Source organism: Crinia signifera, chromosome 8 (genome assembly GCF_055691185.1).
Source record: "Crinia signifera chromosome 8, ASM5569118v1, whole genome shotgun sequence".
NCBI classification, from domain to species: Eukaryota; Metazoa; Chordata; class Amphibia; order Anura; family Myobatrachidae; genus Crinia; species Crinia signifera.
The window spans coordinates 39,334,228-39,359,325 of NC_139224.1; the positions used below are offsets into that span (position 1 = coordinate 39,334,228).

Consider the following 25,098-nt stretch of genomic DNA (forward strand, 5'->3'; position numbering starts at 1 on the left):
TTGGAAAGAGACTCAGTAAGAGTTTTACTGCGCACTATTCACTTGTAGTGTCATTTGCATATTTATTGGAGTAATCTGTGAGCTTTATTGCTCCTATGTTTGTTTATATGAGACCGCATAGTGCAGCTCATGACAAAAAAAACAACATGAAAAAAAGTTTCAAGTGACCACTGATATAAGCTTCCCGCACAGAAGTAGGAATGACCTCACTAGTTGAAAGCCTGTCAAAATGACATCTTAAGGCCCCCAATACATTAGGCCGACTTGTTGGACCGGATTTCCTTTGTAGCTCCCCGGTAGGGCTCACACACGATTAGGCACTCGATGTGCTATTTATCACATGCGATTTATCACATGTAAATTTCGGGGAGCTGCAGATGGAAGGACTGGGAGCCAGATGGAAGAGCTCTCAGCCAATCAGCAGCTGCCTATTTTTATGGGTTTTTGTTTTTAAAATTTACCCGGCTCTCAAAGCTCCCCCGCATTGGATGCGATACAGCGCGGGTGCTTAAAAGCACCCCGATGTGCTGGTGATGGCAGCAGGTACAGATGGAGCCAGCTCCATCTGTTCCCGGCGCCCGCCAAATCCCTTTCACTGGCGAGAGCGCGTCCCAGTATCACGGCGGCTGGGCAGCGTCTCCCTGCCTATCTCCGCTTCAGGGAGATGCTGCCCAGTTCAGGGAGATGCTGCCCAGTTCGGGGAGGGAGGGGTCGGGTCGACGAGGGGGACCGGTGGCTGGGGAGGCGGCGGCAGGCTCTATTGCCACGGGGCTACCTGGCGGCAGCCGGCCGCTGGCGACAGAATCACCAGCCCCTGCAAAAAAAAATGTGGCCAGCTACATCTGTATGATCTCCTGGTCCAATGCACACGGGACCGCGCATGTCATACACATGCAATTTGGCTTGATTTCACGGCCCGATCCACCGGAGTCGGGTGAAATAGGGCCCTATGCTCTCTCCATATACAGCAAGTTTAAAAACAGATCGTAGCCATTATGTCAATCACTGATAAATCCAAAATCTTTAAGTTTGTGGCCTTAATGTTATCATCTCTCATAGCCAAAGTTATTTCATACTGGGCACATGGTTGCTGGGGTGCTCGCTTGGCGGTGCCCCCTTTTTAATAAGTGAACCACCAGAGTTTGGAAGAGTGTGAGGGTTCCTAGAGCAATAAAAAGCAATAGTGGACTTGGCTGGAACTTTCAGTAAGTAAACAGTCTGAGCTTGCCTTTAATTGAGCTGCTCTGTAATTCATGTCAAGCTGTGTTTGCATTTCCAGTTTATTAAGTAAAGTCACCTTCCTATCACTTCTGAGTACCGTGTTTGCAGAGTGCCGTGTGGTCAGTGACGGCCAGACAGCAGACGTTCCGCCAGGATTTGTACAACACAGGCACTTTCAATAACCAGGACTCTTTACCTAGAAGGGCGCCCGTCGTGGTGATCGCGGGTACATTTATGTCTGGCCGCGACGCGACCGACGCGATGCCCGCGATTTCCCATTGAAACCCATGTTAAACATGGAAATCGCGTCGGTCGCGTCCGGCCATAAATGTACCCGCGATGCCCGCGACGCGATGCACCCGATTTCCCATAGGAATCAATGTTAAATGGCCCGACCGACGCGATTTTACTGTTAAATGCCTCAATGGACCCGATTTGGCCATAGGAATCAATGTTAAATGGGCTACAGAGCCCAAATAGGCACAATTAACCCTTAAATGTCCCCCCAAATTTTTAACGCCTCCCCACGATCCACGCCAACCCGAAGCGTAGCGAGCACAGCGAGCCCGCGAGGGGCGGCGGTACGCGTCCTCCGACCTTTTCATGCCCTACTATCCACGTCGGCGTGGAGTTGAGAATAGAATAGTGTGGCGAGCGCAGCGAGCCACCGAGCCCGAAGCGTGGCGAGCGCAGCGAGCCCCGCGAGGGGACGCGGATACCTTCACAGTTATACGCGTCCCCTCGTGGGCTTCACAGGTGTCCGTGGCCACGCGGACACCTGTGAAGTCCGCGAAGGGACGCGTTTACCTGTGAAGGTATCCGCGTCCCCTCGCGGGGCTCGCTGCGCTCGCCACGCTTCGGGCTCGGTGGCTCGCTGCGCTCGCCACACTATTCTATTCTCAACTCCACGCCGACGTGGATAGTAGGGCATGAAAAGGTCGGAGGACGCGTACCGCCGCCCCTCGCGGGCTCGCTGCGCTCGCCATGCTTCGGGTTGGCGTGGATCGTGGGGTGGCGTTAAAAATTTGGGGGGACATTTAAGGGTTAATTGTGCCTATTTGGGCTCTGTAGCCCATTTAACATTGATTCCTATGGCAAAATCGCGGGCATTGAGGCATTTTACATGAAAATCGCGGTCAATCAGCCTTTTTAACATTGTTCCCTATGGGAAAATCGCGGTCATCGCGGGCAGCAGATTTTTATGTACCCGCGATTTACCCGCGATGACCGCGATTTTACCCCCGACGCCCGCGATTTCAATCGCTGGCGCCCTTCTAGGTAAAGAGTACCCAATAACCTACTACAAAATATGATCTAGTGCATGGACAAACGTTTGCTAAAAACTAGAATATCATTTGAAATGGTCATCATTTATTAAATGGAAAATACACTATATTTTAAGATTACTTTGTCAAATGACAGCTGTCTGACTGTTGCCTGCATTTCACTTGGATTTAATCAGCCACAGAATCTGTGTAATCTACAGATGGGTCTTGTCCCATCCTTGCTGGCGGGTCGCCATGGCGTCTGCGCTGGCGACCCGCCAGCAGCCACGCCAGCGAGGAGACTGAGACGCGTGTGCGTCTCACGCGCACGCGCGTCTCCGTCGCTAGCGCGACGGAAACCCTGTCCGTCTCCGCCTCAGGGAGACGGACAGGGTTAGGGGGGTGCGGGCAGTCGGCGGGGACCCCGGGTTACCGCTGGCAAGCCGGCGGGGACCCGGGGAAACGTATGGAAGCGCCGTCGGAAGGGGACGCGCGCGCCTCTCGTGCGCGCGCGTCCCCTTCTCACGATCGCCATGGCGCTGGCGGGGGATGGCGGCTGGCGACGCCAGCGCCATCCCCTGCCAAGATGGGAAAAGACCCATCTGTATGTAATGCAGGCATGGACAAACTATAGCCCTGCAGCTGTTGTGAAACTACAAGTCCCATCATGCCTTGCCACGATTTTGATATTAGGGAATGCTAAAACTATGGCAAGGCATGCTGGGATGTGTAGTTTCACAACAGCTGGAAGGCCACAATTTGGCCATGCCTGATGTAATGTCTCATATTAGAGGGATGTGTGTGTTTGAGAGACCAGATCGCTATATATTTATTGGAAGTAATCTATGTTCAGGTCCAAGAAACACCTACATATATACGGTCGGCAGCCACATTTACAAGAATGAGCTCTATCAGTTCCCAGGGAACCAGTGATATCACTAAGGAACTTATTACTAAGTTAAACCATAAGCCCTGGCCGTTTTTCACAAGAAATGAATCATAGGGCCTGATTATAATCACAAGTAATATTCCTCCCCAATCCAGTCATTCCTTGACTGTATCAGCATAGATTAGGAGCTGGTAGTTTCACGTACAGCACGTTTACTACAGTCATCTGTGAACGACTTAAGGGCCCCATACATCAGCAATTAATTGTGACAATTTTCAGATATGGAGATGATTGCCACAATTAATTTTAGATGTGTGGGCTCCCCCTTTTGGCAATCCCAATCAAAATCGCCAATCGATTGCTTAATCAGGTTTTTAAACATGTTTAATAATCTGGTATTATCTGCGGATCTTTTTTATATGTGTGGGCATTCCCAATTCGTCTTCTTCATCTATTTACATTATGAACAGCTGAAATGACAATCGATTGGGCAATTTCCAGATATGAAGATGCAATCTTTAGATGGAAAAATCTGCCGATCACTGAAATAAATCTGTAATGTGTGGGCAAAGTCAGATAGATTGTAAAATCCATTTATCTGGCCAAAAAATCCCTGTATCTGGAAATCCATAAATTGTGATTGCTGATGTATGGGGCACATTAACTGGACATTTTATCTGTGTAATCTTGGTTACAGTACAATACTCGGCAATTGTGTTTGCAGCCCCATACATTGGTGTATAAAAAAATCCATAGATTCAGGGCAAGATGGTGCCACACGGTGACGGTGAGTTGCCAATATTTCCCTTTCGGTAGAAACAGCAGCTGACTCTCCTCACGTCTAATTGAATTAACCTCTTAAAGCCGTCCTTTTTCCCCTCACATGGTGGAGGCAGACATTTTGCAGGATGAAGCTGGCTTAGTTCACACATTGGTTTCCACTATACTAGAATATAATAATGTTACCAACAGCAAAGTGCTATAAATGCCACAAATCACTCATAAACGTAATGCCGGCCTCATACCTCTCGCAGTTCTTGTGCCACAGAATTGAGGCGCTCGTTCTCAGACAGTGTGTTGGCAACCACGTTTCTTGATTGCTTGAGCTCCGTTTGCAGCTCTAGGACCTTTTTCATGTAATATTCTTCCTTGGTTGCAGATTCCTGTATGAGCGTTTCCTCTCGACTTTCGCCATCAGCCGCCACCTTCTTATGGTTACTATGTGCTTGCCCAAATGCCTGCAGGAGCGAGATAACACATGTTACACAGCCTCTGACATATTCAATTACTCACTTATAGAGCTAAACAAGAGGCGCAAATTCTCTCCCTCATCAATGGCCTAGCCCGGGGCTAATTTACTGCTAAATTCTCCTAGTTCATTATATGTGGACACTTCCTGAGAGAGCAAACAAAAGCAGCATTAAAAATGGAGCTTAGAACAGCTCACATAAGTATGCCCTATTCTTAGCTGTAAACTGAAAATACTTAAATCACAATAATTTCACATTTAAGGGTCCTATATAATGTTCCCGCTAGGCTGTTTTAGCGTGGTGCCGGGTCCTGACATTTTAGGGACGACAGACAGCTGCCTTGGGCAGCATGGTTTAGTGGGTGCGTAAACCACCGAATAAGAGACATGTCCCTCATTCTGTGCCTTTGTCATTATGTTGCACCCTTGCTATGCGCCTACCACCACACATGGAAAGAAATGGGGTAGAGGTGGGGGACAAATGACTGTGATTGGGTAGGGCTTAATGTGAGGTAGGGGAAGCAGTGGTGAGTGCACCGTATTGCCCCAGGATGCACCTGGCTCTGTGTAGAATGCCATTTCTCTACACATTGGTTTAACAAGAACATTTTTCTGTATACTACATACATTAATATCCTTTTCACAATACTTGAAAAACATTGAACACTGAAAAACAATAACATCACAGACACTGGGGACAAAGATACTAAAAACACAATATTTTGATTGGCTCTGGGACATGTGGATATATAATGAACCTACTGTAAGCATTCAGCAGTTACAGCCATTTTGTAGCTTGAACCAGGATTGATGATAACTCAGCCAATCAATTTACTTGCAACTGGGAGGTTCTGTAAGTGAGGAATAGTTATTTAAAAGGCTGCATTCTTTCTCATCAATTCTGGTTTAGCATGTGAGATGGTTGCATTCATTTTACATCAGCTGAGGAAGCAAAACGGCATTGATAAATAATATACAGTGTATGCATGACATACAGTATATATATATATATATATATATATATATATATATATATATATATATATATACTGTATGAGAGAGAGAGAGCCCATCTCTTTCATTGTCAGCGCTGGTGAGCATTGGTGGAGAGGGACTCCATCAGACTGAGACGCGCATGCTTTTCCGCTTCAGAGAGACAGGCAGGGTTAGGGGGGGGGGGGTTTGGGGCGACGATGGGGACCGGGGAGGCGGCAGACGGTGGCAGGGAGCATTGCCGGAACAGGGCATGCGAGCATCTCGGGCGTCCCCTTTCAACGGCTAGCAGGGGCTGCCGATAGAATCGCCAGCCCATGCAAGCATCAGCTGCGCTCCAACTGTTTATAATATATATATATATATATATATATATATATATATATATATATGATGACGATGTAATAAACATCGAAATCGTCTTTTGTCAGCCTCCGGGTGCCGCCGTACTTGTGTATATATATATATATATATATATATATATATATATATATATATATATATATATATATATATATATATATATATAGGAGTTGTTTAGCAGGATGGCACTCAATAAGGTAGCTCTTCGGTGCCAGGAACTTAATACAATAATAGAGAGCACTTACCCCCTTCCTTTGCAGGCGAGGATGGAACCGGCACACGAGTTTTAGTGAAGAAAAAAAGTGAAGTTTATTGTACAAGCATAATTTTGCACAAACAGTCAGCTGTAACCTAACAGCCGTTTCAACCACTTCCTGACGAAAACCACTAGGAAGTGGTTGAAACGGCTGTTAGGTTACAGCTGACTGTTTGTGCAAAATTATGCTTGTACAATAAACTTCACTTTTTTTCTTCACTAAAACTCGTGTGCCGGTTCCATCCTCGCCTGCAAAGGAAGGGGGTAAGTGCTCTCTATATATATATATATATATATATATATATATATATACAGAAAAGATGGTGTAATAGTTAGCATTACTGCCTCACAGCACTGAGGTCATGGGTTTGATTCCCACCATGGCCATAACTGTGCAGAGTTTGTATATTCTCCCCGTACTTTCGTGGGTTTCCTCCAGGCACTCTGGTTTCCTCCCACAATCCAAAAATATACTGGTAGGTTAATTGGCTCTCAACAAAACTAACCCTAGAATTAATGTATGTGGCTGTGGGAATATAGAGTGTAAGCTCCACTGGGGCAGGGACTGATGTGAATGCGGAATATGTGTGCGCTATATAAATTACGGTTAATAAATAAATAAAATAATACATGTATACAATACATACAAAAATTTGTATTTTGCCACCACTGCTGAATGCCCAGAACAAAAACGTGTAGCCTTTTGTATCATAAATATCTACAGAGAAAACCACATTTCTATCTGGAGACTGTAGTCAAAGTCAACACTCGGAAGCCGGAATTACAACATCTTACACCCTGGAGACACGATGAGTGCTGTGATATCACACATGTAATAACAACAGGGTGATGATTGTATATACTGTGGGACTGAGACGGACTCTCCTTTGCTGACATCTAATAGTGGAGACTTTAGCTTCTATAATTAGATTCCATTTGATTTCAGATAAGGAAAATCAGCGAAAATGAGATAAGAAAAAAAATCCACAGATCCCACTGAGACACATTTCACTGGGACAGCCCCGGGGAAATTAAAAACCATCACATTTCAGACAAGGAGTATAATACCCCATCTGCGCAGGGTCCCTACAAATCAGTTTCTTATTTACAAAGCAGCTTAAAACGGCTCCTAATACCTTATGTCTGCATACATGTAAAGATGTATCACTGTCCCTCATCTCTTCCTGACATGATTACAGCTAGCCTCGTCTACAGCGTATTACATATAGATGCGCCTTATATCTGACCTGGGAGTAAATGCTTAGCGATGCCAATCAGAAGGTGGCTTTGTCATTCTACTAAAATAAATACATAAATAAAAAGATTTTTCATGTGTAGCTTATAGGAGCGTGATAGACTCAGGAGGCCTCGGCTTAATGGTTCCAATATGGCAGAATGTGAAATCCTTACATAAACAAACAAAACTAAAACCCTAACTGTGGGGCCGATTCAGGATCGCTCGCAGTGGCCCAAATTCTGGATTTGTTGCAAAGCTGAACAGTGGTTGAGTGGGGATTATGGGCCAGATGCACTAAGCTTCAAAAGTGATAAAATGGAGAGTGATAAACAGCCAGCCAATCAGCTCCTACCTGCCATGTTACAGACTGTGTTTGAAAAATGCCAGGCAGGAGCTGATTGGTTGGCTGTTGATCACTCTCCTATGTCTGCATCACAGTGCTAGAGCAGTCTTTGTAGAGTATTTGCATTCCCACCATTTCCACTTACAGTCCAGAACCATGGTGTGTTAGTGCTCGGGTGGTAGAGAATTTACACTGAGAAACGTTAATAATGAATCATGTAAAGTGATTTATTTACACTAACCATATAGAAATGCTGGTATTTATTAAGGCCACACACTGTACTTGTGAATTGCTGTCATTTTTGTTTTAGACTAACGCATTTCACTATAAAGTTCATTGTTAGTGATGGTTAGTGATTCCAAAACATAGTCCACAAAGCATCGTAACAGTACAGTCTTTAAGGCTATCAATGCTGAAGCATGTGCGATTAAATGAGTACTTTAGTCAGTTTGGTTATATCGTATGTGTACAAGCATGGATATCCTTAAAACATGGATTTTTATGGTTCCTCAAGGACAGAGTTTGGGAAACACAGTTGTAGGCTAGGAAACGCCACAAATGAATCGTGACTTTAATGACACAAATTGGCTTAATGTAGAATTTTTCCTTCAAATCATACAAGATGTCTCTTTATCTATCAATGGTACAGATGGGACACTAAGATATAAACATAATGATATAAATGCCTTAAACCATCGGGTAAAGAAATGAGAGACCAAGTTTTCAAGACCAAGGGGTTATGTTAATAAGTTCCGAACGCAAATTTAACCGTTTGAGTGCCAATGTTGCTGTGAGAGATGTGCAATATAGCCCCTAAAAATGCCAGGGCTGTAGACGAGGAACATGAATCACTATAGATATTGTCAGCAAATGATCTGATGTCAATTCATTGAAGTTTATTTAAATATTGCGCCGAAAAAAAAAAAAACAGGTTGCGGTGAGCGATGCTGGCATTTTTAGCAGATATTTTGCGGATCTTTCACCGCAATGTTGGTACAGAAAGGGTTAAGTCACAATCGGTGATCAGGTTGAATGTGTCTTTTTACGGAGAGTTTCTTTAAATGCCGTAGTGATCTCGTAAAAAACCTGTAGCATCACTTGTCATGAAATCTTAAGGTGCATACACACTGGGCATTTTTGCCCAGCGTGTATGGATAATGATGATGGGGGAAAAACTTTCACTTTTCACTTAAGGGGCATACACAAGTAGAGATCTGTGCTAAGCAATTTTGCTTAGCAATCTGACTAGATTTTGACTGCATGCACTGACTTAGTTAGCAAGAGATATTTAATCTCTCAGAGCACACACAGAGAGAGATCTGTGCTTACTTTCTAAGCAATCTAGTCAGATTGCTTAGAAAATAGCACAAATTTGCTCCGTGTGTACACCCCTTTAAACTTGCACCAAGTTCTAGAACCTACAGAAACTTTAGCATAAAGTAAATATAATACTCTGCTCAAGTTTCAACTTTTCCAAGTTACATAAAGCCATTTCATTTGGAGCCATCCCATCAGTTCCCTAATTATGCATGTACCTCCAGCTATATGAAATGAGGGCTCCCACCAGTAGAACTGCGCACATTTAGCAGCACAATAAATCTGATTTTATTCTCCCATAGACGAGTGAGCGAACAGTCAGACAGAATAAATTCTACAATGCCTGCAGGTGAACACAATCCTCCAGCATTCTGCCCAATTCCCCCAAGTCGGGAATCTGAAATTAGATTGCAGACTCTGGAGCACAATTATTTTAGGATGCCTACAGCAAAAAGCGCTAAACAGATTATCTGGCTGTATTCTGGGATAATACAGTTCTGGGACTTTCCTAGTCAACATGTTTCCAGCAATCTGTCCGACAACAATTAGCATCTCTTATCAATCAGACATGAAGCAATTAAGTGACCTACAATAAAGGGCATCTTTCTGAACAAAAGGAGATTTCTAGGCGCAGTTAGCTATGAAGTATTTCAGGCAGATTGGAAGCACTGTATAGGGGCAATGGCAAAGTATAAAAGAGGAAATTTATCAATAGATGGAAATCTTTATTAAAGAGCCTTCACACATTGTTTTCAGATCTCATAACTGAGAAGATGACTTATGGGCCCTACACACACAGCGATATTCAGCCGCTTTCTGAGCCCGATCTATGACAGCCCTGCTTGTAAATTAATAGTGGTCGCTCAGAAGGCGCTGCACATTTCTACAGTGTGGTGGCCTTTTGAATGATCACTGAAGCCGCCCAGCCACCTCAGCCGTCCATTACCCGGAAACCCTGGCCGCCCGGCTCTCACTGCAGTCCCACAGCGGCAGCAGGAAGCTGTTTGCCGGCTTCGCCCGCCGCTCAGACCAGTGGGAACATCCTGTCTGCTGCCGAGCAGAGTATCTCAGGCGGGAAGGCAGGAGTGTGTGAAAGAACTTGCGGGAGTGAGAGTCCACCCAGCGTTCCAGTGACTTGGTATAAATGAAATGGGAGGGCTGATTGGCAGCAATCAGTAGTGAGTGGTGGTAAAATCTTTTACGTCATCCTGTCCTGTACATGCTTTTTCTTGCGGCCTGTATCAAAGTGTCATATTTCTGCATGAAGCACTCTTTAACCCCCCAGGTTCAGAAAGATTTGTGGGCAATCATGATCAGACTTTCAGGGGGGGGTTTGCGTTGCTGCTTGTCCATGAGGGATTCAGTGTTAATGGTTAATACTGTATGCATGCCTGCTCTGACGTAGAAACGTGGCTGATCACTTTAATGTGACACCACTTTGTTTGTGGTCACCCTTTTAATGATGACTGGTCTGGTAATGCCTTCTGACGGCACTTTCTGTGACAGATTTGAATTCTCCCATTATGAATCTCTGATACAAATCTATCTGTGTGTGGGCCCATTATCGGAGAGAGGGAAATCTCCCATGCTGACTCTCCTGTTATGAATCTCTGGCACAAATCTCTGCGTATGTAGGGCCCTTAACTTACTGTTAATATTCATGTATCTGTTGCCTTATGGTTAAGATCTAGAACTTACAAAATACAAATTTAACTGTAAACCTCACACAGAATAGTTTGATACGGTCTTCAGATGTAGCCAATGGGATCAATCTCTCAGATTCCGATCAGATGCTAGTTATTGGCTAGCGCTCCTGCATACAGACTACACAATTATTGGCTGATAGGTTCTGATAATTGTATAGTACCCAGTTTTAAACTGTCCAGTATTTGTGCAGTTTTCAATGCGTACAAATGACAATTACATTTGTACCACTTACATTGTGGCATAGTCTGTTTTTTTTACGTAAAATTTACCATGCACACATTACAAACCCAAACTATCTTGTTAATTACTGTATCCCCTCCATACATAACCAAGAGCCCCAACAATAAAAAAAAAAAGAATGATTAATCCATATGTGTCTGCATGAAGTATTATAGACTGTAAGTTCCTGGGGCTAGGGCACTGATGTGAATGGCTAAAATGTTCTCTGCAAAATGCTGCATAATATGCGAGTGCTACATTAGAGATGTATTAATAGAATATGACCGTGCATATCATTTCAATGGCTCACAAGATTTTAACCCTTCTAAAGCTTCCATAAGAATTTAATTGATCTTTTGTAGACACAGAAGAAAAAAAAGAAAAAAAAAAAAAAAAAGATTATGGGGGACCAACCCAGTGATTCCCAAACATTATCCGATGACACACCCAGTGTGCAGCCGTAAGGGGAGCCCATCCCTGTGATTCCCAGTCATTACATGATTACACACCCAATGTGTACTGCAGGCTACACCAGATCTGGTGCAGCTATCTGCCTGCCGGCTGCTGTGCGACCTGCTGAGGCAGAGAAAATGGGTCAGCCGGTAATTCAGCATTCACAGCAGCCTCTGGGTGACGGGTCGCGGACAGCTGACGCACAGTCATCATGGCAACTTTCAGTTCCTGATAATCACAGGGCAGTGTGAGCTGTGTACACTATGAACAAACCACACTGATAGTGAGGGAATGAGAACTATACATTAGCACAGACTGTTATTATATACACAATAGACGCTTCTTCTCACAGCCAGCCACTTTCCTACCCAAGGTCGTTTTATTGATGTTATCTCAAGAGCAAAAACATGATTAACTGGGGCTAAGGCCAGATAGAGCTAAACACACCAGATCTGCAGAGTGCCATTTGTACTGCAGAGGTTGGTTACATTGTATTTGGCACTTCCCTTATACAGGGAATGATACCAATTTCCATAGAACTACTGTAGACTGTGTGGGGGTGACGCAGTGTTCATGCAAGTCAGCCGGAATGACTCGTGTGCTGCGTGCACAGCACTAATGTGTATCATCGGCCCTATGTGGAGGTGTCCGCTCTTATTCATACCCAAGATTGGACACCAGTCATCATCACCACAGAGAACTAGCTCCAGCCTTTAATACCCTACTTATATAATATACCTGGAACTAGGCAAAGCTATGCTTCCATTAAACCAAGCACACTGTGGCAGTCCAGCTGTTGTAAAACTACAAGTCCCATCATGCCTTGCCACAGTTTTGCTATTAGAGAATGCTAAAACTATTGCAAGGCATGCTGGGATGTAGCTTTAAAAGGAGACCCACCAGCTGAGGGTCTTTAAAGCCTCTATCTCCTTGGCAATGAAAGAAAACGCCTACAACATTTACTGTAGGTGGTACTTAGTCCCGACCCACCTACGTAAAATGTATAGCTCGGCCTCAGATCGTTGTTGGAGAAGATGTGGTGAAGTTTATCCATATTTGGTGGACATGCCCCAAGATTGCCAGGTTTTGGAACGATGTACCCAAGTTGCTATCCCAGGTTCTTCTAGTACAGATCACCAAATCGCTATGGTCTTTTTTCCTTGGCTGTTCCATAGACGGCCTTGATAAATCCTCAGACAAGCTGAGATGTTTAATGGCCAATCACTGGAAATGTCTGGATCCTCCACCACTTCAACAGCTATTGAATTAAATTTGGTGTGTGGTGGCCATGGAGAAAATATCGGCCTACCTTCATGACACCTCCCACCAATTTTTATGCATATGGAGTGCCTGGTTTTCATTTAATGCCTCTGTCCCTCATAGATCCATACTGTCCTGTTTTTCAGACATTTTGATTTAATTAATTTGCCTATTTTAAATTTAAAATGTAGCTGTTTTCCCCTCGCTCCTTTTTTTCAATTTTAATTATTTTACACCCGTACTCGGCCTCCTCCCTTTCCCTATTTCTTTTTCTTCCTCTATCCCTTTCCCTTTTACCTTTTCCTTCTTTCTATGTTGATCTATGTACCTCTATTTTTTCCTTCTTTTGACTACTTCATTAGGTCCCTTACATTTTACCTACATCCTTAGGACCCCTGATTCTGATGTGAGTGTTTGGCACCTTGGCTAGTCTGGGTTCCCGGCCTTCACATCAACCCATTTTCTTACATTACAGCTGGACTTTTTCCATCCACTACAAATTATACGTATTAGGCAGATACATCTATTTGCAATATATTTTATATTGACATATCGTTATTGTTTATACTTATTTGACCTTGAATACTGTACCCCTATATGTATGCTTGTGTTTTTGTTTTTTATGTATATGTGAAAATTATAAACAATTAAAGTTTATTTTAGCAAATGCCAAAAAGAAAAGCGAATGAACAGCAAATAAATCTAAATTAAATACATAAAAAACTGTGGCTTTAAAAAGTAAGCTTGTCCGCGCTGAAACCCCAGAATTCCAATCCTTTTTAAACAAAATGGGGTAGCACGAACACCATGAAACAATAAAACAAACAAAACTGTTAAACTGTTAGAATAATAAAACAGTCAAGAACAAAAACACAGTACAACTGAGTGCAAGGAAGGTAACGCAGTTTTCCCCAGTCAGCGTGCACCAGAGAAAAGTATTTGGTCGGTAAGAGAACAGGGGCCGCAAATCCCATGTTCTCTTTCAGCAAGGCTGGGGAACAGTGAACCATGGGACACTCAACAGTACCCCTTCGGGAGGCAAAGCTCAGGCAGAGGACTAGGTAATCTTGGCTTACCTTGGTGCTGGGCTGCCTCCAGCACGGCGATCAGTGGCCCCGGCGCTTGGAGATGATGTCATCTCCAAGCGCCGCCTCCGTCTACACTGCGGGTGGGCACAGCAGTGTAAACCGTGTAAATCACGGATCCTTCTTCCAAATGCCGGGTCGGATCTGGGATTTTTGGTGTAAAAGGGGTTTTACTTACTTACTAACTGTCCTGCTGAAGCCCTGTGTCACACCATCAAGGAAGATTGGCATTGGTCCTCTTGCCTTAGCATAGACTGGGAAGACAAAACCCCCGTTCGCAGTGTGAAAAGCTAACCTGCGTCAAGCAACCTGGGTCCCGTTCACAATAAGGAGGAGGGATTACTTGGAGACAGCGTCAGCTTCAGCTTATTGCTGGGTTGCTGTTAGTACTGAAGCGTCTCCAAATCCCATGTCCAAAACCGGGTGCGATCTGGCATTTGCGATGTGAAAAGGGTATCAACAACCTGGCTCACAGGTGGTGGGGAATTCTAGACACCAGTAGTCCCTGTTCACTTACCTATCTAATACCCACAATACAGATTTAGGGGGCATTCAACTTGTTTCCAACAGTCGCAATATCGTCCATTTCCGACAGTTGGATTTCCATTTTCCAACTATCAGAAATGTCCGTGCATTTGTCGAAAAAAAATTAATGGAAGTGACAAATCAGCAGCTGTTTTCGCGAATGCGGATTAAACGGTCGAATCTGGATGCCTTCAATGCAGTCAGAAACAGCCATATTGAATAAATGTGTGCTGATATTTCTGACTGTCGGAATTATCAGCAAATATGAATACCCCCTCAGACTAACAGAACATAGCTAGCGTTTCTATTAAGAAAGTGCAATAAGGACACACAGTTTGGGTCTGTGTGTAACCACCATTTGTGTGTCCAATGGGACTATTTAGTAAGCCTTGTAAAGACAAAGTACCAGCCAATTGGCAACTACCATGTTATAGGCAGTGTTTTAAAAATGACAGTTAAGGGCTGATTGGTCAGTTCTTTAGCTCTCTCTCCATTTTATCTGTCTCCAAGTGCTATGAATTGAACCCTGATAAATCCATTATTATTAAACTGGTCTCATTTACAGGTAACAATTAAATTTTGCAAGCCACAATGTGACGAACTTGATCACACATAAGCTCTGCATAATAAAGTAACAGGCTTCACAGAGCTTTTAAATGTGCTGTACACAATCTTACAGCACTACATGAGCCCTTAAACCAACTCGCACCCCCCAGTTACCTCCAATAAATGCTCACTATTGTCAGTCACCACCACAACCAAATCACGGCACGTGCACAGTACAGAGAACATCGGCATGCATCTGCCTCAGAATCAGGCCCCCATATGTCTCTGGAGAGATCATGATTTGTGGCCAAATATCAGATCTCCCTGACAGATGTTTTGCAGTTAATTCAGAAGACTGTGCAGCAATTCGTTGTAATACACATCTGTTGCTGCTTTATCTGTCTACCCAAAGAACGCTTAATTATATTAAGAAAAATAGCATGTTACTAAATACAGGACACAAAAGGTACAGTCACATATTCCCTCTCTGCAGAGGAACCCAGATGTACTTCCTGCACAGACAATGCAAATTTTAAGGAAAAGATGGAGGCTTTTAATAAGGCTGCGGGTTGCCGGAAGTGCGGGACTTTGCCGCTTTTTAAATAGGGGCAGACTCGCGTAATCATTTACAAGGCAAACCTAACCTCCGGCAATGCACAGGCTATTAGTTTAGCCCAATATGTTAAATCTCACTTAAAAATCCTGGGTTTTTGCAGGTGAATGCGCACCGACCCGGGATTTTGCGATTGCAGAGCCCCCCTCGCCCTTCCCTGCTGTCCTGGGATTCCCTTTTCAGTGGAAAGGGGGATAAACCCTGGAAAAACAGGGTAGTGGAATCGAGGGAAAATCAGCAGGGGATCCATCAAAATCCCAGGTGTGTGACCTTAGATTTCGATGGAAAACAGTATAAAGGGACAGCTACTAAAACGTGAAAAGTGGGGGATGTTGCCCCTAGCAACCAAACAAATTCTGTATATCATTTTCTAGGATGCAATAGAGAAACGATAGCTAAAATTAGATTGGTTGCTATGGGCAACATCAACACTTTTCCTTTTTAAAAGCTTTAGTAACCTTCCCCCTAGGTGTATGAGGATACCCAAGCAAGGCGAAATGAGAGAGAGAACCAAGCGTACCAGGGAAATCATCATCTTGCGTGTCATTGGCTGAAACAGCTTTACTCAATGACGCCGTTAATTTAAAAAATGTTGTGTATGCTACAAACAAGTAACCCCCCCCCCCCCAACTTATTTATAAATAGAAAAATTATTTGGCCAATCACAAATGCGAGATGGAATTAGACTGATTGGTATAAAGGGCCGGGCACCACAGGACAGAACTGCAGTTTGCCCCTTCCCGTTCCTCCTTTATAATCAGCACATGGGACCTCACACGCACAACAGTAATTACAGTCATATAAATATCGCATTCTGTCTGATCGAATTCAATCAAGGTCTTATCTCCCTGAATGACCCCTGGCTGGCCAGCATTACGCCAAAAGCACAAACCCGATCCGGTACAAAGCAAATCCAATTAATTGAATTCTATCTATAATGTAAACTCCCCAGTGTGGATTAATATCCTTCAGTTGAGGCCAAACAATACGCAGACAGTAGCAAATGTCAGGGGATGCTTAATGAAGGGCACACTGCCCTTTTCTCTGGTGCACCGTGCAGAAATCGGATGCCAATTGTCCTTTCCCGGCAGACCCACTGGAGGCTCGGGCTGCATCCAACAGGCACTTGTGAGGCTTTTGTCAATGCAGGGCTCAGATTACAATGCAGGCTACTGCAGTGAGGACAGACAGACCCCTCCATCCCCCCCATTCTAAAATACCCTCCACTATCCCCAAATACACACATGCATCTAACGGTACCAGCTAACAATGAACTGCAGCAAATAATGTAATAACATTTAAATAAAATATAAAACACAACATGCTAAAGTCAATCTAATGCTATACCAAACATATTTGTTCTGTATTCGATTTTTGGTTCCATAGATTTCAAGAAGGTGCAAATATATATATATATATATATATATATATATATATATATATATATATATATATATATATATATATATATTTATATTGACAGACGGGTGGCACTCCAGAAAAAATAACAATACTCAAACGGTCAGGTGATCCAACGTTTCAAATGTTATTACAACATTTTTCATCAGGGACACCCTGATGAAAAATGTTGTAATAACATTTGAAACGTTGGATCACCTGACCGTTTGAGTATTGTTATTTTTTCTGGAGTGCCACCCGTCTGTCTGTCACTATATATTGGAGTGGGTCTCATCCCCCTCTCCTGGGAGGGCACCCGATCTACCTTCTTTCTGCTGCATGGAGTGCCGGCCACCTTCTGGACCATATATATATATATATATACTAGGTGATTCATCGCGCCCTACGGGCGCTCTTCACACCGTCGTAAGGGGCTGCGCCCCCTTAATTTGTGAACATTTGCATATGAGAAAGATGGTTAGAATTGTATGAAAGATGGCCTGTATTGCAACTTGAGTTATAGGTGAAATGTGTTAAATAGAGAGCATATGATTTGGAAGGGAGTGTGTATTGTTTTGTTTAATTAAAAAGCAGTTACAGAGTAAGATGTACATTGATAGTGTGGATGGTACAGTGACATTTGTGGGTGCGGGGGGGCTGTGTGTGCATGTTGTTTAGGTGTGTGTGTGCAATAGTATAGTAGGGTGTTTCTGAGTCAGCGGCTCCCCACTGGCGGAGGTCACGACACAGGAAAACAGGAGGCTGGGTAGTGATAGGGGTGTGTGGGCATAAGGGGGACTAAAGAGGAGGGTGGGAGATACTGTGCAGCTTCTGCCAGTGGGTGAGGGTCCAGCGTGGCAGTACAGGATGGTGGCCCTTAGTCAGTGTCTCCTCCTACTGGGTGGGAATTCGGGTGCATGAGAGCAGGAGGCTGGGCTATGAGGCATGATAGGGGCATGTGGGCAACACAGCGTCAGCGACTCCCCAGTGGTGGAAGTTACGGTTCAGGAGAGCAGGAAGCTGGGTAGTGATAGGGGTGTGTGAGTATATGGGGGACTAAAGAGGGGCTTAGGGGTGCCGTGAATTGCGGGAGGGGCGCGGGGGTGCCGTGAATCAAGGGAGGGGGGGGCGCAGGTGTCGGCGAATCGCGGCAGAGGGTCCGCAAAGCGTGGGAGGGGGCGTGAATTGCGCAAGGGGGGTTGCGAATCGTGGGAGGGGGGTGCGCGGGGGGTCCGTGAAGGGGGGGGCACGGGGTGCGATGAATCACCTAGTTGGTTATATATTCTTGTAGAAGGATGGTAGGATGTTGCTGTCATTCAGAATGCATTTACATAAACAGTAATAGTAGCAGTAAAAGGTCTGACTTAAAACACCTACAGTAAAACAGAACAGGTGTTATATATTATACAAAGAATTGGTTGATGATGTGTAGGTTGACGTGCACATAGTTCATAGTTGTCACTGGAAAAAAATTGCTACAAGAAAAAATCAACACAGAAAGTTCAACACATGTAAATGTTGACATAAGTGTGGCACTTCATCAGTGTCCATGTCGACACATGAGAATGAATATGAAAACATTCCAAAAAAGAAAAATAAATCTTCAAAAACTCATGTCAACCTTTTTCATTGTCGACCATAGCCGTGCCAGTGTTTTGCATGTGCCATTTAATCCTGGGGTTGCCGTGAATCGCGCGCGGGGGTGGGGGGGGTGAGGGGTGTCCGCTAATCACGGGAGGAGGGGTCGTGGGTGGATGCCGTGAATTGCGGGAGGGGGGGTCGTGGGGGGGGGTGTGGGTGCCGCGAATTGTGGGAGGGGGGGGGGGCGCGGGGGGTTGCAGTGAATCGCGGGAGGGTGGGTCACGGGGGTGGGTGGTTGCCGCAATGACAGGAGGTGGGGTCAGGGGTGGGAAATCGCGGTAGAGGGGTCGTGGGGGGCACCGTGAACCGTGGGAGGGGGGCCGGCGCGAATCGTGGGAGGGGGATCGCGGGGTGCCGCGAATCGCAGGAGGGGGGGGTGTCACAGGGTGGGGCCGCGAATCGCGGGAGTCACCGGGGGTGCCGCGAATTGTGGGGGGTGTGCTGCAAATCGCGGGAGGGGGGTCGCGGGGGGTGCCGCGAATCGCCACAAGAAAAAATCAACACAGAAAGTTCAACACATGTAAATGTTGACATAAGTGTCCATGTTGACACATGAGAATGAATATGAAAACATTCAAAAAAAGAAAAATAAATCTTCAAAAACTCATGTCAACCTTTTTCATTGTCGACCATAGCTGTGCCAGTGTTTTGCATGTGCCATTTAATCCTGGGGTTGCCGTGAATCGCGCGCGGGGGTGGGGGGGGAGGGAGGAGGTGAGGGGTGTCCGCGAATCACGGAAGGAAGGGTCATGGGTGGATGCCGTGAATTGCGGGAGGGGGGGTCGCAGGGGGGGGGGGGTGTGGGTGCCGCGAATTGTGGGAGGGGGGGGGGGCGCGGGGGGTTGCAGTGAATCGCGAGAGGGTGGGTCGCGGGGGCGGGGGGTTGCCGCAATGACAGGAGGGGGGTCAGGGGTGGGGAATCGCGGTAGGGGGGGGTCGTGGGGGGCACCGTGAACCGCGGGAGGGGGGCCCGGGGGGTTGGCGCGAATTGTGGGAGGGGGGGTCGCGAGGTGCCGCGAATCGCAGGAGGGGGGGTGTGTCACGGGGTGGGGCCGCGAATCGCGGGAGTCACCGGGGGTGCCGCGAATTGCGGGGGGTGTGCTGCAAATCGCGGGAGGGGGGTCGCGGGGGGTGCCGCGAATCGCCACAAGAAAATATCAACACAGAAAGGTCATGTAAATGTTGACATAAGTGTGGCACTTCATTGGTGTCCATTTCGACACATGAGAATGAATATGAAAACATTGAATATGAAAACATTGAAAAAGTGAAAAATAAATCTTGTCAACCTTTCTCATTGTCGACCATAGCCATGTCAGTGTTTTGCATGTGCCATTTAATCGTGGGGATGCCGTGAATGGGAGGGGGGGAGGGAGGGAGGTGCATACCTCCCAACATGACCCTCTCCAGGAGGGACACATTGCTCTGTTTCTGGAGTTTCTTCTTAATTTATGGATTACCATCACCTGTGCTTAAACACCTTTCTTATCAATTACCCTGTTTAAAACAGGTGATGACAATCATAAATTAAGATGGAAGTCCACAACCCAGCGTTACAGCTCCAGACACACTTTGAGTGACAGATGTAGCCAAATATATAAGAGATCTATATATTTATATATTTTTTTTTTATTATTTATTTACAGTTTCTTTTATAGTGCAGCATATTCTGTTGCGCTTTACAATAAGAGCCAGTGATTAAACAAATTAGGTATTAACAGACAGTCAAAGGTATGAAGGCCCTGCTCGCAAGCTTACAATCTATAAACTTGCCCATAGCCGGGATCCCGACTGACTGACACTATTCTCCCTTGTGGGGGTCCACAACCCCCCATAGAGGTAGAATAATATATGTGGCAAGCGCAGCGAGCCACCCAGCAGGCACGTGGCTTCTTTGTGCTTGCCCCCATTGGAGTACCGGCAGTCAGGATTCCCATGTCGGTAAACTGACCGTCACACCACACCCCTGAAATGTGTTGGAGAAATACTTGACTGTACCCTACAGGATGGGCATCGTACATCTCCAAAGCACGAGAAAGTATTGTGCAGTACATGATCACATACACAGGGGCCACGGGAACATATTCAAGCATTTTAGCAAATATGTTTTCCCAGTTCTGCCACAAGAAGATTCCATTAGAATTTGCAGAGCAAACATGTACTTGTTTACATCATGTAAATGGGAGCAGGATGTTAGCTTCTTGTCAGGTCCTGTACAAGCATTCTTAGTAGGTAGCATACATTAACGGTGTCACATGGGCAGCGGTGGTACATATACCAGCCACTGTCTTCTTACTGATGGTTTTATATATTTTTCCTAATAAGATGCAGGCGCTGTTCTCTTTATATTCCTGCCGAGTGTATACAATCTAATATACAGAGCTGCAGGTGGTTTTAAATATGTTAATGACAACAGATCACCTAAAATGAACCAAAAACACAATATTTAGTACCTCTGCACTAATCAATATTAGACAAGGCTGGTATGGATACATTGACATATACCATATAAAACATTGAATCAATTTCACAATGGTCTCAATGTGACCGTATTAATAACATACGGATATATGATATCAGTAATTATAAACATAAAACTATAGTAAAAAGTTTTAATGAGAAGGTGGATCAATAATCTAACAATTGTTGATTATAAATCTTTACTGGAATCAAACATTATTGTATAGCTTTAAATGATTACAGTGTAGTAAGTGCTGCATCCATCTGTACTGCTGTCCCCCTTAGCAGTACAGGTGGAGCCTTCTCTGCATAGCCATGGTGAGCGCCGAATGACAGGTGGAGCACAGTTCAGTTATCAATATAATATCATGCCCACTCTCCACTGTGGGAAATGCCGGCAATAGTCAGTAGCGGACGAGTTTGCTGGGCACACACTGAGTGGCATGTAATACTGTATGAGAATCAGACTGGGCCAGAGCTTCAAAAAGAATGAATTGGAGAGTAGGGATGCCAATCCCAGGGCATTTTTTCAATCCCAGGATTGAAAAATGCTCAATGCCGGAATTCCTAGATTTGTCATCCCTAGTTAGCAACCGTGTCCCCGTACCGACTCCAAAACCGGCCGACCCGCACATTTACTTACATTGGCGGGCGGCTGGGAGTGGAGCAAACAGTAGTGGGTGCGGAGGTGCTTCCAGGCGCGAGGCGCTGTCAGCACTCAGCAGCAGGAGAAGCCGGGCGGGAGGGTGCCGCCGGACAGCAGCAGAGTGGGCAGGCACAGGAACAGGATGGCAGCAGAGTGAGCGGTGTGGCCTGTGCAGCGTGACCTCTTACTGTCATGCTGCGCAGGCCGCACGCCAGGGTCCAGATTCGGGATAAGCCAGACAGCATCTGAGTGGGTGCTCAGATGCTGCCTGTCATTAGATGCGCAGTCTAATCCCGAAAATACAGGGATTGGAGGATTGAAATCCCGGCATTTTTGGGGCCAAATCCCAGGATCGGCCATCCTAGTGAGAGTGATAAACAACCAGCCAATCCAACTGTCATTTTTCAAACCTAGCCTGTAACAAAGTGTGCAAGGTTTCCCAGTTATTTAAAGCATCAATCATGTACCCTGCAAAGCCAGGTTGATTTTGCCAAGCAATTCATTGCCGCTTTAAAAAGATTGGGAAAACGCTCACAAAACCTCTCACTTATTGTGAGTATTTGCGCCCACACAGTTGTGAGGTCAGTGTGTATGGAGAACACCATGCCATCTCCATCAAAAGATATCTATGGATATACTTAAAGAGTGTGCCCCCAGCCTTACTGAAAAAAGCACTAATACTACCTCCTTCACTCTGGTTGAGTTCCCTGCCCTGGTACTCCCATCAGTTCCTGCTCCAGAGTACAGACCTTCAGGAAGCTGGACTGTGCTCCAACAATATTCGTTCCCCCGGCAACATAAGACGGTTATTATAGAATCAGACTGTTATTCACATATAACATGGGTCAAGACAGAGCAAGGGTTTGTACCAGTCGCACAGGGAAATATAGTATCGTTTTCATTCAGGTGGACCCTTGTATAGGTTATTTCGTGTGGGATTCACTTGAGTCAACCTGTAAGGGTGTGCTACCATGGGACATAAATTTTGAGCATACAGAGAAAGAGAAAGCACAGAATGTCCAGTATGGTGCACCTTTGAAAGGAATGTACGATAAAATGTAACTTTTAATAAAGGATGCTTTTAAAAGATTGCGAACATAAAAACACACTAACACACAGATAAACACAAATAGTGATTTAAAAGAGGAAGAATTCCTCATGCAGTGTGCCCCGGATTTGTAATACAAATGACAAATTGGAAATTTTTATTATAGATGTCTCCTGGTGTGTATGCACCACGGAGAACCCCACTTAAAGGTTTGCTGTTAAATTCAAGAACAGTTGTACTTCATGTGTAACCCTGAAAATGAGATCTACCATGAGATCGGGTTCACATGTATCGACTTCGTGTGTGCTGAAGGGAGATTGACTACTAAGTCCTATTATTCGTGTGATGCGAAATTCCTACCGTTGTATCAATCACTGGTATAGATCGATTGACTTGATATTTACACAGACAATAATTCGTGAATGATTGCAACCTTTTGATAACCCTTCTTAGACAATGAGATCCACTGTGGGATCGGGTTCAGGATTTTGCGCTCAAATGGTTTTACAGAGAGGCTTTGAGACTAATACTGGAAATTACTCCCGGTGCAGGGTGTGGAGAGCGTCTCCGTTACCTGCCCTGATGGCGGTCACCGTAGCCGTGTCTCAAAGAGTCGCCTAAACTCTGTCAGTGAGGCGCATCTGAGGTATGTGCCCTTGCACGGCCTCAGAAAAATCAGAGTGCTGCTGAAGTCAGGTGACGGCCGTCACAACCTGATCAGTAAGCAGCGGGGTTCCGTCTGCGGCGGAAAACCCGTTAGGCGCAACCAAACATAATCAAAATACAATGGTAAGTGGGGAGAGGGTAGGGGGGACACACTGCGAGCGGTCGGCGCACGCTTCGCAGAGCTTCTTCAGCACAGTGGATCTCATTTTCTAAGAAGGGTTATCAAAAGGTTGCAATCATTCACGAATTATTGTCTGTGTAAATATCAAGTCAATCGATCTATACCAGTGATTGATACAACGGTTGCGCTGACAGGGATTTCGCATCACACGAATAATAGGACTTTATAGTCAATCTCCCTTCAGCACACACGAAGTCGATACATGTGAACCCGATCTCATGGTAGATCTCATTTTCAGGGTTACACATGAAGTACAACTGTTCTTGAATTTAACAGCAAACCTTTAAGTGGGGTTCTCCGTGGTGCATACACACCAGGAGACCTCTATAATAAAAATTTCCAATTTGTCATTTGTATTACAAATCCGGGGCACACTGCATGAGGAATTCTTCCTCTTTTAAATCACTATTTGTGTTTATCTGTGTGTTAGTGTGTTTTTATGTTCGCAATCTTTTAAAAGCATCCTTTATTAAAAGTTACATTTTATCGTACATTCCTTTCAAAGGTGCACCATACTGGACATTCTGTGCTTTCTCTTTCTCTGTATAACATGGGTCACGCAGGATTGTAATAAAGACGAAAAAAATATATAAATCTCAATTGTTTCTACTTAATCATAATAATAAATACAAGCAGAAATAATGTTCCAAAAACAATAATAATAAAAAAAAAAACACCATCTCCTGTCACCTAAATCATCATTGTAAAGGTTCCAATGCTTGGAAGAGTGTCAGTAACGCCCCCTTGCAATGCAAGAGCATTATAAACATATGATATTAAGAATGATGTTCAGAGCAAAGGAATGAAGCCCGGGATCTCAGAGGCCAACTGGAGCACTCACCTTGTCTAATCTACTACAGCGACACATTTGACAGCTCATACAGGCAATTTCCCCTGATTGACAGCTCAGTCTGTCTTCAATTACTATAATTAAATGGAAGCGCTGGCAGAACAGATTTTAGCCTATTGCATCTTATTACAATGTGATATAGGTAATAATCTACGCATGCTCCTAACCGACAAATCAGAACACTTGAGCTAATGATCAGCACATTTCATTGTTAGGTATTTTGGTAAACCAACATGCCGTAATAGGGGAGGAGGGGGGGATCAATTCAAGTGGTTTTGACATTTTAAAACTGTACTGTTCAGAAGCAAGATTGCCATGGCAACACACGACATGAGATTGATTGAGATACAACTCTATCAGATTCCACACCCTGACTTCTCCGCTCTGTCGCTTGCACAGCGTGAACCCACCAGACGACGTTAGCCAGATTCAATGTCATGTTTTACTGCTCCTGTATTATACGGAAACAGCTCTTATAGTAGTAACACAAAAATAGTATTACCGTGTTTCCCCGATAATAAGCCCTACCCTGGCTTTTGATGACTGGTCCAAAATAAGCCCTACCCCGAAAATAAGCCCTATCAAAATTCACATTACCCGAGTGCGTTCACCAACTTCAATACCCTCAGGTCCACTCTAACCCCCGCTAACCCTCTTCACCGCCGCT

General features: G+C 44.8%; 1 protein-coding gene across 2 annotated transcripts in view; it reads right to left on the minus strand.

Annotated features, from left to right (window-relative positions):
* Positions 1-25,098, minus strand: part of BICD2 (BICD cargo adaptor 2) — a 92,411-nt gene that overhangs the window by 31,632 nt on the left and 35,681 nt on the right. For both annotated transcript variants that reach the window (XM_083156185.1, XM_083156184.1), the window contains exon 2: positions 4,401-4,613. In XM_083156185.1, coding sequence (XP_083012311.1) covers positions 4,401-4,613 — 213 coding nt within the window. The remainder of the gene's footprint in view (positions 1-4,400; positions 4,614-25,098) is intronic.